Source organism: Hibiscus syriacus, unplaced genomic scaffold, assembly GCF_006381635.1.
Source record: "Hibiscus syriacus cultivar Baekdansim isolate YM2019G1 unplaced genomic scaffold, ASM638163v2 tig00111025_pilon, whole genome shotgun sequence".
Classification (NCBI taxonomy): Eukaryota; Viridiplantae; Streptophyta; class Magnoliopsida; order Malvales; family Malvaceae; genus Hibiscus; species Hibiscus syriacus.
Genome location: NW_024062959.1, coordinates 67,277 through 79,253, shown reverse-complemented (window position 1 = coordinate 79,253; position 11,977 = coordinate 67,277). Strand labels below are relative to the sequence as shown.

The 11,977-nt window shown below is 34.1% G+C and overlaps 4 protein-coding genes and 1 pseudogene across 4 annotated transcripts; 4 read left to right on the top strand and 1 right to left on the bottom strand.

Moving 5' to 3' along the window:
- The first annotated feature begins 2,507 nt into the window (after positions 1–2,507).
- LOC120150737 lies at positions 2,508–3,122 on the top strand (annotated as a pseudogene).
- A 481-nt stretch (positions 3,123–3,603) lies between these two features.
- Positions 3,604–4,191, top strand: LOC120150735 (dirigent protein 4-like). The gene has a single exon (XM_039163371.1). It carries the CDS (start codon positions 3,615–3,617, stop codon positions 4,167–4,169), a length of 555 nt encoding a protein of 184 aa, XP_039019302.1. The 5' UTR covers positions 3,604–3,614; the 3' UTR covers positions 4,170–4,191.
- Positions 4,192–7,579: 3,388 nt separating this feature from the next.
- Positions 7,580–8,184, top strand: LOC120150726 (60S ribosomal protein L27a-3-like). Its single transcript, XM_039163348.1, has one exon. It carries the CDS (start codon positions 7,638–7,640, stop codon positions 8,076–8,078), a length of 441 nt encoding a protein of 146 aa, XP_039019279.1. The 5' UTR covers positions 7,580–7,637; the 3' UTR covers positions 8,079–8,184.
- Positions 8,185–8,232: 48 nt separating this feature from the next.
- On the top strand, positions 8,233–8,787 carry LOC120150749 (dirigent protein 4-like). The gene has a single exon (XM_039163377.1). It carries the CDS (start codon positions 8,233–8,235, stop codon positions 8,785–8,787), a length of 555 nt encoding a protein of 184 aa, XP_039019308.1.
- Positions 8,788–9,759: 972 nt separating this feature from the next.
- Positions 9,760–11,334, bottom strand: LOC120150736 (phenylalanine--tRNA ligase beta subunit, cytoplasmic-like). The gene is made up of 5 exons (XM_039163372.1): positions 11,214–11,334; positions 10,967–11,134; positions 10,461–10,694; positions 9,970–10,044; positions 9,760–9,771 (listed from the first exon to the last, which is right to left on the bottom strand). The coding sequence occupies exons 1-5, from the start codon at positions 11,214–11,216 to the stop codon at positions 9,760–9,762; spliced, it is 492 nt and encodes a 163-aa protein (XP_039019303.1). The 5' UTR covers positions 11,217–11,334.
- Between the last annotated feature and the right edge of the window lie 643 nt (positions 11,335–11,977).

Here is an 11,977-nt window from a genome sequence, read left to right as displayed (position 1 = left end):
GTTTTCCATACCTATATAGCAGTATTTGAACAATATTTCTGGAAAATGATGTTTGCTTTAACTAGCTAAATAACAAATAACCATGCATCTCTCCTCTTCTCGCATGCTATTTCGACCACCATAGTGAACTTTTCACCACTGAGATTACTTGTTAAAGAATGGAAATTATTATATAGATCCTGTCTACCACTTGAGATATAAACATAACCAATTAAATTAAAATACATTATATTTCTTTTTCATGTCATACTCACATAAAATTGTCCAAATCATCTATTTTGATAATATTACAAAAGACAAATATTACCAAATATTTCTTATTCGTTGTTTTCCTCTTTCATCTTCAATCTTTCTCTCAATCAATATTTTTTCCTTTTTGTTTGAAATTGATGACAGAAACTATTTATGTATGAGTGTGACATGAAAAGAAATGTAATGCATAATCTTAAGTGGTAGGAAGAACCTATACAATATTTTCAATATAGAAGTAACCAATCTCAACTCTATATTCATATTAATATGACATTTTTAATTCTAAATTAGAATATATCAAATATCATTAAATTTTAACTTTAATATCAATTTTATTATTGAATTTTCAATTAATTCAATTTTAGTTTTTGTTTTAATTATAATATCGAATTTTAACCGAATAATAGTCGGATGATATAGTGTTGATGCGTGCTGATGTGAGAGCTAAAAAACTATTATTTTTATTTCATCTCATCATCTTCCTCGTTAAAATTAGGGTTTTCACTTGTTTTTAATTTTCGTCACAGATGTTACTCTCCGACGTCTTTTGCACCCACTCTTAATATTGATGAATTCGTCTTATCATACGCTACCATTTCATTGATTTAGATTTACCACAAAATACCTTGAAATTAATCTTGTCGGGTGATAGTTGGAGGATATCGAAATATTAGAACATCAAAGTTTTAGATGGTTTTTTTTTTTGTTGATTTTGAGTTAGTTTTATTGAAAACTAATTTGATGAGAAGAAAGAGGAGTAAAATATGAACAATTTCATATTGATTTTGTTGTGAATAACAACTAATAATGGACAATGATTGGTCGGCGAACGACGACGACCAAAATAATACACAAATTAAAATTCATGGAAAAGAAAATGATCACGTCATCACATCATGAATGATTTAATGATCTAGTGTTTATATTAAAAAGTATTACAATTGAAATTTTTAAAGTCCAATAATGAAATCAATACAAACCTTAAAATTTAATGATGTTTAATGTAATTTTCTTTTATTTTTATAATCGACATATGATTCTATTAACGAATTAAATCTTTATCTAACACTTTTTTCAGTTTAAATAAGCATTTCTTAAATTCATATCAATATTGAAACTAAGTAAATTATGGGAATCTTATCCTTCAAATTAAATAAATTTGTCAATATCAATCACCAACCGATCTTTGCTTTAAACAGGACACAATTTGTCTTTAAATTTCAATCAACCATAGTAGCTAAACCCCATTACCAACGGGGAAAAGTATGATATTGGCCTTGATTCTGGTTCTCAGCTCGGCAATGGCCTTAGCTCCGTGCCGAGGCTATTACTCCGATGCCGAGCCATATGTTCCAGCTCCTAAGAAAGTAACACATTTACACGACACTGTAAAAGGTGATAGCCCTGGTGCAGCCTTCGTAGCACGTCCCAACATGACGACAGCCTTCAGCAACACGCTGTTGCCATTCGGCCGATGATCCGCTCACTGTCGGCCCCGACATAGCATCGGGGGTTATTGGGAACGCTCAAGGTCTATGGGCGTCGACCGGCCAAGACGCTTGGTCTACATGAACTTTGGGTTTACGAACGGTGACGCTGTTGTTGAATATAATGTAACTGTGATTCATTACTAAGATGACGCTGTTTTTGTATATACTATTTGTTTATGCTTGGCCAATAAATAAAGTGGGGCTAGTTCAATCTTGATTTTTTAACTTATTAATATATTATTGGTTTAAATAATAATCGTATTGAATTGGTTTTTTTGTAAATTTATAATTTATTTTAATTCTTTCATAATGTCAAAATAGATATTTTATATTTATAAAATATTATATATATATATATATATATATATTATTAATATTCATATCTCTAAAAAGATGAAAAGAAATATTCTCATCTTTATAAATTTTGAGTTTAGGCATCTGCGTGTAAGATATATGTACGTATATTGATTAAAAAAGTTCTAAACAGAAATGTCTTATAAGAAAAACTGAAAATCACAAAAGCTGTCTTGAGAATAAACAAAAATTGTTTTCAATATCAATCACCAAATCTTTGCTTTAACCAAAACACAGTTAGTCTCCAAGCTTCGATCAAACCGTAGATGACTTCATTTAAATATTGAAAATCATCTAAATCTACCATCATCAGCATGTTTGTGATTGGTTTGATTTTTGTATAAATTCCACCAATTTCGTATAGATATTATGTATGTAAACAATAATTACAGTAGCTAAATCCCATTACCAATGGAGAAGAGTTTGATATTGGCCTTGATTCTGGTTCTCGGGACCGCCGGGGAAGTGGCTCCTTGCCAGAGGCTATTACTTCGATGCCGAGCCATATGATCCGGCTCCGAAGAAAGTAACCCATCTCCACTTCTTTGTACACGACACAGTCACTGGCCATAACCCTAGTGCAGTCTTCGTAGCACGTCCTAACATGACGACCACCTTCAGCGACACGGTGGTTCCGTTCGGCATCGTGGCGGTGGTCAATGATCCGATCACTGTCAGCCCCGAAATAACGTCGGGGGTTATTGGAAACGCTCAAGGTCTGTGGGCGTCGACCGGCCAAGACGTTTTAACGCTAACGGTCTACATGGACTTTGGGTTTACGCAAGGAGAATTGAATGGTAGTTCCATCGGAATGTTCTCGAGGAATCCAATCTCCGAAACGGCGCGCGAGGTTGCGGTGGTCGGAGGAAGAGGGAAGTTCAGGATGGCACAAGGGTTTGCAGAACTTAAAACTTCTTTAATTAGACAAACGGCAATGCCATTGTTGAGTATAATATAACGGTGATTCATTACTTAGCTGATGCTACTTCTATACTATTGTATATACTTTGGGTAATAAATAAATAAAGGGTAAATTACCAAAATAATCATTTATGTTTTATATTTTTAAGCAAAATTCTTAACACCACTTGTAAGCAAAACAGCTTTACAAAAGAACATAAACAAGAGCACGCTACGCTGTTTATTAGGAATGTATAATCGGTTAATTCGACTAAAATGTCTGTAACAATACGATATAAATAAAATTGGGGAAAGACCACTCTTTCCCTAACAATATTCACACCAAAACAGATGACAACTGGGAATCTCAAAAGTTGTCCTTGAAATTAAACAAAAAGTGTTTTCAATTTCAATCACCAACCGATCTTTGCTTAAAACAATGCACAATTTGTCTCAAAACTTCAATCAAAACACAGTTGACTTCATTTTTAATATTGAAAATCACCTACCAGTATGCAGCACGATTGTGCTTGGTATATGATTTTGTATAAATTCCACCACCTTCGGATTGATATTATGCATATAAGCATTAATCACAGTAGCTAAATCCCATTACCAATGGAGAAAAGTTTGATATTGGCCTTGATTCTGGTTCTCGCCACCGCCGTGGCGGTGGTTCCATGCCGAGGCTATTACTCCGGTTCCAAGCCATATGTTCCGGCTCCGAAGAAAGTAACCCATCTCCACTTCTTTTTACAGGACACCATGGGCGGCAAAAACCCTAGTGCAGTCATAGTAGCCCGTCCGAACATGACAACCGCCTCCAACGACACCTTCGGCTTCTTGGTAGCGACCGATGATCTGCTCACTGTCGGTCCCGACGTAACGTCAGGTGTCATCGGGAACGCTCAAGGCCTCTGGGCGTCGACTGACCGAAACGGTTCGTGTCTTACGGTCTTCATGGACTTCGGGTTTACGGTAGGTAAATTCAATGGCAGCTCCATCAGTATATTCTCGAGGAACCAGGTTAGCCAAATGGAGCGCGAACTCGCGGTGGTCGGAGGGAGGGCAAAGTTCAGAATGGCGCAGGGGTACGCTAAGCTTAAGACTTACTACGCGAATTTCACTACCGGCGACGCCATTATTGAGTATAAGGTGACTGTGATCCATTAGCAAGATGACAACTTGCCTAATCTTATTATGTTGTTTATTCCATTTGGTCCTTTATTGATACTTCGTCGGGTTTTTGCTAACTTAATCCAAAGATTATCCCCTTGTATTGAGTTTATTTCAGAATGGCGCAGGGGTACGCTAAGCTTAAGACTTACTACGCGAATTTCACTACCGGCGACGCCATTATTGAGTATAAGGTGACTGTGATCCATTAGCAAGATGACAACTTGCCTAATCTTATTATGTTGTTTATTCCATTTGGTCCTTTATTGATACTTCGTCGGGTTTTTGCTAACTTAATCCAAAGATTATCCCCTTGTATTGAGTTTATTTCATGTCTACTTGTATGTACAACCGGATTAAGTTTTAATCGGGTCAAATAAAATAATATTTATTTTAAATTTTAAATTTTTTGAACAATTTCGTGTAAATAATTTTAAAATTATATTTATTCTTAATTTAATTATGTAAGGTTTGAATATTTTAAGTTTATTTGTATTGTGTTACGTCACGTGTCGTCATATGATTAGAATATTAAATTTATTTTTCTCCAATTATATTATGACATGTGTCATTAATTAGAAGATTAAATTTATTTATTTTTTTATTAACGATGATTAAATTTATTAAATTAAACTAAAGTTATGATCAAATTTATAAAATTTATAAATAACAAAGATCAAATATATAATTATATTAAAAAACATTACTTTAAATATTAATGGTCGATACTCATTGAATGGTCTCAATGGTAAAAATAAATGTTGTTCTTCTAGAATATATAAGTTTGAGCAACTACATCTGTAAGATGTGTGTGCGTTGCCAATAGATTAATTTTAAACATATACTACCGTGTAGTCAACCCATACTATTCAGGAAAATAAATATTAATGGTTGGCAATTTAATTTTTATTTGAGAGATCACGAATATAATTTACCATAAATAATAAATTTTTGGATGAAATCAAAACGATATAGTTTTTTATTATTATTTAAAATTTTTTTAAGAACTCTTGTTTTGTTTGAGAATATACATAAAATAGAATTATTAATAAAAGATGTATAAAACTATAAAAAAATTCTAATTTTAACCGCTGAAATAATTTGATTTGTGATTCAATTAAATTTTTTTTTATAAATAGTCAGTTGACTTGTTTTATATTTTATAAGAACTTTCCATACCAATAAACCAAATTCTAATATGATAGAGCAACCATTATTGAAACATCTAACCATATTCCAAATAGTGGTTACAAACAATTCCTAATTGTCTTCTTCAATCTCAATAATGGATCCCAGGTTTAAACTATTGAAATGGTCACTTTAGTTTTATAATCTTTCATTTTTGTCATTGTATTTAGGAAAGTAATATTTTGGCCACTTATGTTGTCATTTATAACGTTTTAGTCACTTATATAATTGATTAATAATATTTTGGTCACTCAAATGTTAAATACCGTTAGCTTGATGATATGGTATGTTAGTAAAACAAGTTAATTTTTAATTTGGCACCCTTTAATTTAGATGAAATACTAATTTGACCTATAAACTTTAGATAAAATATCAATTTGACCCTTAAACTTTAGATAAAATATGAAATGAATTCAATCAAATTCCTTCGCACTGTCGGTAGTAAATCGCTATTGATTGCCATCGACTACCGTTGTCGACGATCGTTGGATCGTAAAATTTTTGATTCACTCATTTTTGACCTCCTAAAAACGAATATGATGTCTATTTCATTGGAAAATGCTACAAGCTCCATATATCTAACCCATAATCCTTTAACTTATTATTTTTTTGTATAAGTCTGGGGTGAATACAAGATAATATATGTTTAAATATTATCAACCAGTTGACGATGAACGCTCACTCTCTTTCATACTCGTTGCTCGAACCCAGAACCTTAAGACCTAAATCCCTTAACAACTGAGGTGGCTTAGTTAGTGCTTGTCTTCTATTATGTTTTATGACTTATACTATGACAATGCCAGCAAAAACTAAAGACAAGCAGATGGGAACAAATCTGCAAGACTAAGTGTATCTCATCCAGTTCACAGTCCTTTACCTAGTCCAGCAGCTTCATCATCACGTAAGAAACAGAAGACATCTCAGACGATAACTTCTATTAACATTGCTAGTGCAGTACAGGTTTCAGAATCTCTCATGTTACTAGTTCTTAAGCTTTCTTCTTTGGATGCTAACTAGGTAGCTGCTTTAAAACCATGGATCAAATGCTTGAAGCATTGACTTTATGAACCTGCTGAAGAAGCAACTCATCATCCATATTATTTATTTTCTTTGTGGCAGGGACGACATGCCATGGTTTATGATATAAATACAGGAATTGTGACCAAAGAATAGGTTGATCTCAAAGAGGTAACTAAATATGATTTCTTAGAATGAAGTTCATGACAGTTCAGGATATTATTCGATGAAACATACATCATATTTGTGTTCAGAAAGTAAAAAAACGAGACATGCAAATTTTAAGGTCCAATATTCATCGGTGATGGCAGCCGATAATGATCGACAATGATGGTGAGAAGTGATTGGTGGTGGAAGACTTAGATCGGATTCATTTGATATTTTATCTAATATTCAAGGATCAAATTAAAAAAATAACTCATTTTACTAACGTGTCATGCATTTAACATTTCAGTAACTAAAATGTTATAAATCAATAATAAATGATAAAAACATTACAAATAGATAACTTAAGTGATCAAAATATTATTCTTTAAAAGTTGGTGACAAAAAGTGAGCATTTATAAAACAGGAGTGACCAATTATATAGTTTACCCTTATATTATTATTATCATCAAGTTTTTCTAAAGCCAAATTGTGTACAAAGATATTAGTTCGTTTCTTACAAGAGCACGCAAAGACAAGATTCTGTTAAATAGGGAATAAAAAAATGACTCACAAAAGCTCCACTCGCTCAAAATTCAAACACATTTATAAATGTAAGCAAATGATCCAAGTGGTTATTGGATTATTATTATTTTCTAAGGTTTTGATCGCTAAGGTAGATGAGTGTTTATTGTCATATAATTGAAAATATTTTGAATATATAATATCTTATATTTATTTTAAACTAATAAAAAACACAATTAACCATAGCTAAATTCATAATAATTAATTTAATTTATTGTGAGATTAATTTGAATTAAGAATTTTAAAGATTGATTATTTTGAGATGATTTTTAATAAAATTTTCATTCACTTTAATATGATTCGAATAATTAATGTCGTTTAATAAATTTAACACTCGTCCTATTAGATCAAATTGACTTCATTTTAATATTGAAAATAGGTATCTTCGATCTGCAGCCCTTATTATTAGTATAATTTTGTCTCTATATATAAACTAGGGTTCAATAAGCCATTCAATTATCACAGTATCTACTCTCGCAGCCGCTCTGAACCCTAATTTCCCCTCCCCTAAGCTGCTCACCGATCCAGAAAATGACAACCCGCTTCAAGAAGAACCGCAAGAAGCGCGGCCACGTGAGCGCCGGACACGGCCGTATAGGCAAGCACCGCAAGCATCCGGGAGGTCGCGGTAACGCCGGAGGCATGCACCACCACAGGATCCTCTTCGACAAGTATCACCCCGGGTATTTCGGGAAAGTCGGTATGAGGTACTTCCACAAGCTCCGCAACAAGTTCTACTGCCCCATCATTAACATCGACAAGCTCTGGTCTCTCGTCCCGCAAGACGTGAAGGCCAAAGCCAATAAGGATGCCGCCCCGATGGTCGACGTGACCCAGTACGGCTACTTTAAGGTCCTTGGAAAAGGTGTCTTGCCCGAGAACCAACCCATCGTGGTTAAGGCTAAGTTGGTTTCCAAGACTGCCGAGAAGAAGATTAAGGAGGCTGGTGGTGCTGTTGTGCTCGCCGCCTAGGTTAAGCTTTTTCCTGTTTTCGTTTTGTTTTTGGATTTGAAAGACAGTTCTGTTATGTTATTATCTTGTGTTGTTCGGAGTTAAACTTGAAATGTGATTTTCAATTTATTTTGGCCAAAAAAAAAATTATCACAGTAGCTAAATCCCATTACCAATGAAGAAGAGTTTGATATTGGCCTGGATTCTGGTCCTCGGCAAGGCCATGGCAATGGCTCCTCCCCACGGCTATTACTCCAAGACCAAGCCATATGTTCCGGCTCCACAAAAACTAACCCATCTCCACTTCTTTTTACACGACACCTTGAGCGGCCAAAACCCTAGCGCGGTCATTGTAGCCCGTCCGAACATGACGACCGCATCGGTGCCCTTTGGCGAGGTGATAGTCGTTGATGATCCGCTCACTGTTGGACCCAACATAACGTCAGAGGTCATCGGAAACGCTCAAGGCCTCTGGGTGTCGACCGGAAGAGACGTTTTGACTCTAATGGTGTACTTGGACTTTGGGTTCATGAAGGGTCAATTCAACGGCAGCTCCATCAGTATGTTCTCGAGGAATCCGATCACGGAAACAGAACGTGAGCTAGCGGTGGGCGGAGGGAGAGGAAAGTTCAGGATGGCGAAAGGGTTTGCACAGCTTAAGACTTACTTCAGAAATAGCACCCTTCGCAATTCTATTGTTGAGTACAAAGTGACTGTGATTCATTACTAAGATTCATTAAGATATTCATCTTATTTATTAAGATATCGTCTTTAAATTTAAAAATTAATTTTTATTTCTATGAGAACTTTTGGTCAACTTTATGATCAATGATTTATTTATGTTCGATTGAGTTGATCTTTAAATGATGTTTAAAAGATTTAATTTTTTTTAGGTTTTATATGATCAAAATTTTCATCTATAATATCATAATTTTAGGATTTTAATTCAATGTCAATAATTGTTTAGGGTGACATTTTGCAACATGTTTATACCCATCATTGAAACTTGGTATTATAATTTTATGCACTACAACAATATAGGTTTTTAGCAGCGTTTTTTTAGCTCTATAGTGGCATTTTTTAGCGTAGCTAAAAACTTTCTCAACGTATGTAAAAACGCCGTTAAAACTAACGCCGCAAAAGGTAGCGGCGTTTGTAAACAAAAAATGCTGCAAAAGGTCCAGCTCTATAAAACGCTACTAATTACCTTGTCTTTAGTGGCGTTTGTTTTCTAAAACGCCGCTACATGTTATGATATTTAACGGTGTTTATGGTAAAAATGCCGCTATTAACTATGTATATAGTGGTTTTTTAACAAACGTTGCAAATGTGTGGTCATTAGTGTCGTTTTCTTCACAAAACGCCGCAAAAGAACCTGACTTCTGGTGGCTTTTATTTACAAACGCCGCTATAGTTAAATGATTTCGCATATATCATTTTTTACTTTATATTACGCAGATTTAATATTCTATAGCATTATTTAATAACAATACACTTAAAAAATTTAATTACAACACAAATTATGTAGAAAAATAAATCAAAATTTATAAAATTACATTAAAATGTAACATAGTTCAACATTGTTAACTAGAATTTAGTCCAAGTTCTTTCTCTTTCAATAAAAAAACATTATTCAGTAGAATAAAAAACAATCTTCTAGTAGCAATTTGTATTGATCTGCAACTTCAGTTGATTCTTTTCATCAGGAATGTATCTTCAATTCAAACAACAATGAAAACAATGGATTCATAGATAATATATTACAAGAAGATAAACTAGAAGAAAAAACATGATATGTACTACATCATGTAAATCCACATATTAGATAAGGTGCCACAATTCAAAAAAGTAAGTCCATAATGCTATATTCTGAGAGTGTTTCAACCTGAACAATTCAAAACCAAAATTGTACCTTTATGGGCTTTGGATGGTCTTTGTTATGTCCAACGGTCTTTAGCATGCCAGGCATAAGACTTGTATGAACCACCTATGCAAACAGAATAAGCAACCTTCAATTAGGAGTTCCAATGAAAGGCTTCCAGTAAAAACACGGAACAACTAATATTCCTATGTCTTTTTTTTCTCGTCCTTTTCCCCCTCATCCTTCAAATGAACCAAATGTTGAACACTTATCTATAGAGAGCAACAATGGACTCCTCAATTGTCTGTTCGATTTTTAAGTACCAGTCATTTAAAAAATAAATTTGATTGTAGAAAATAAGGCCATGCACAATATTTCAAGAAGTCTTGACAAAAAAAAAAGGTTGAACAAAATCATAAAAACTAATACTAGTTCTCAAGCGGTCTAAAATTACAGCTCTGGCACAGACACGGTAGGAGGAACCCAGAAAGCTGGAATGTTGAAATAATCTTATACATATATTCTAAAATGAAAATACAAACCTCAAAATCAGAAGAGCCGGGATTTCCAATGATCACCGCAGTGGATTTGTCTTCCTTCCGATTTAACACCTCAAAAATGCATCCGTGAAATACTATTCCTTCGATCATTACCTCCATAACATAACATGGGTGAAGAATGTCACTTCTGGTTGGAGGTACAGACACACTGATATAGGAGGTACCTGATCCAGCTCTTTCAGCATTCAATTGCATTCGTTTTAATAGATTAGTGACCTGTTTAGCGGCAACAATGGAAGAACATATTAAGAATAGCTACAACATGCAGGTTATGAAACTATATAAACTGAACAATGTTAACAGTAGAATGCCACCAATGATGCCATCAGAACAAACAGATACATGACACTATGACTATTACCATATCAGACTAATGTAACCTCACTCAATGCTCTTCCTCACCTTTATATGAGTGAGCAGTTCAGTGAACAAACTTAACATAAAAGATAACAAAGAAATAAGAGACATAAAGAAAATGAAAGCATTAACTCATCTGCTTCCAGAGGAACTCCAATGTAACCAGTAATATATGATAGTGGAACTTCCATATTATATTCTGATAAATCTGGATAAACACTTGAGTTTCCATCAAATGATATGACTTCAACCGGTTCCACCTCAAATTTCCTTTTACAGTAGGTCGAAAAAGTGGTCACCTGTAGATAGAAGGAAATGTTTGTTCTTACCCCCACTTATAAAGGTGAGAACAGAAGCTAACAGTACTCAACTCCTTACCATTGTATTTAAAACAATTTTAGCCTTTGTTAGATCGGTTGCTGTGCACTCAATGAAGACATTTTTTGTCTTCAAAGTGATTGCTGAGTGTGCACCATTAATAATTGGCGGTAAAGACAAAACAGTTACGTATAAAGACAAGAAAAACAGAAAGGTCATCCTGGTGCATTTCAGTATTTTTAAACCTAACAATACATGATGTACAAATACACACTTGAAAAGTAGAAAATATTGGCAGAAGGTTAAGCAGCTTTAAGTTAAAAGTGAAATTGATTGCTAAACACAAAGGCTAAAACTAATAATCAGATGCACATTACCAAGAACACACATACCTGTTGCGGTCATAAATGACAGGGAGCACACTTGAATTCTCAATAATGTGCAAGAACTTCTTCAACTTCAAATCTGACTGTTACGTGTTAGTAGAACATATTTAGTATAGCCCTCCATTGAAATAAATTAGTCAAATCCTATCTAAAAATTAGGAGAAACAAGTGCAGAAGATACAGATAGAAGTACCAAGATACTGATTGCTTAATAAAACAACTTCACAGGTGAGCACAACAAATAAGCTTTATGAAGATTTACCTTGTAAAATTCCATCAGCTCATCAACTCTGAAGTTCTTCACCTAAATTCAATCGCTCTCTTACTAATCGATGCAAGATTGAGAAAATAGAGATCAATCCGACAATGGTGACAAGAATGAGCACGAAAAGAGAGATCTTGGAGCCGCGTTGAGAAAACCTAGGATCATCCTTAAAG

What these genes read in the sequence shown, in the direction of transcription:
- LOC120150749 (XM_039163377.1), top strand. Translation starts at nt 8,233, where the DNA reads ATGAAGAAGAGTTTGATATTGGCCTGGATTCTGGTCCTCGGCAAGGCC.
- LOC120150726 (XM_039163348.1), top strand. Translation starts at nt 7,638, where the DNA reads ATGACAACCCGCTTCAAGAAGAACCGCAAGAAGCGCGGCCACGTGAGC.
- LOC120150735 (XM_039163371.1), top strand. Translation starts at nt 3,615, where the DNA reads ATGGAGAAAAGTTTGATATTGGCCTTGATTCTGGTTCTCGCCACCGCC.
- LOC120150736 (XM_039163372.1), bottom strand. An exon ending in TTCCTCTGGAAGCAGATGAG is followed by an intron (nt 10,695 to 10,966) that starts TTAATGCTTTCA and finishes GCCGCTAAACAG; the next exon opens with GTCACTAATCTATTAAAACG. An exon ending in CCGGCTCTTCTGATTTTGAG is followed by an intron (nt 10,045 to 10,460) that starts GTTTGTATTTTC and finishes CTGTTTGCATAG; the next exon opens with GTGGTTCATACAAGTCTTAT.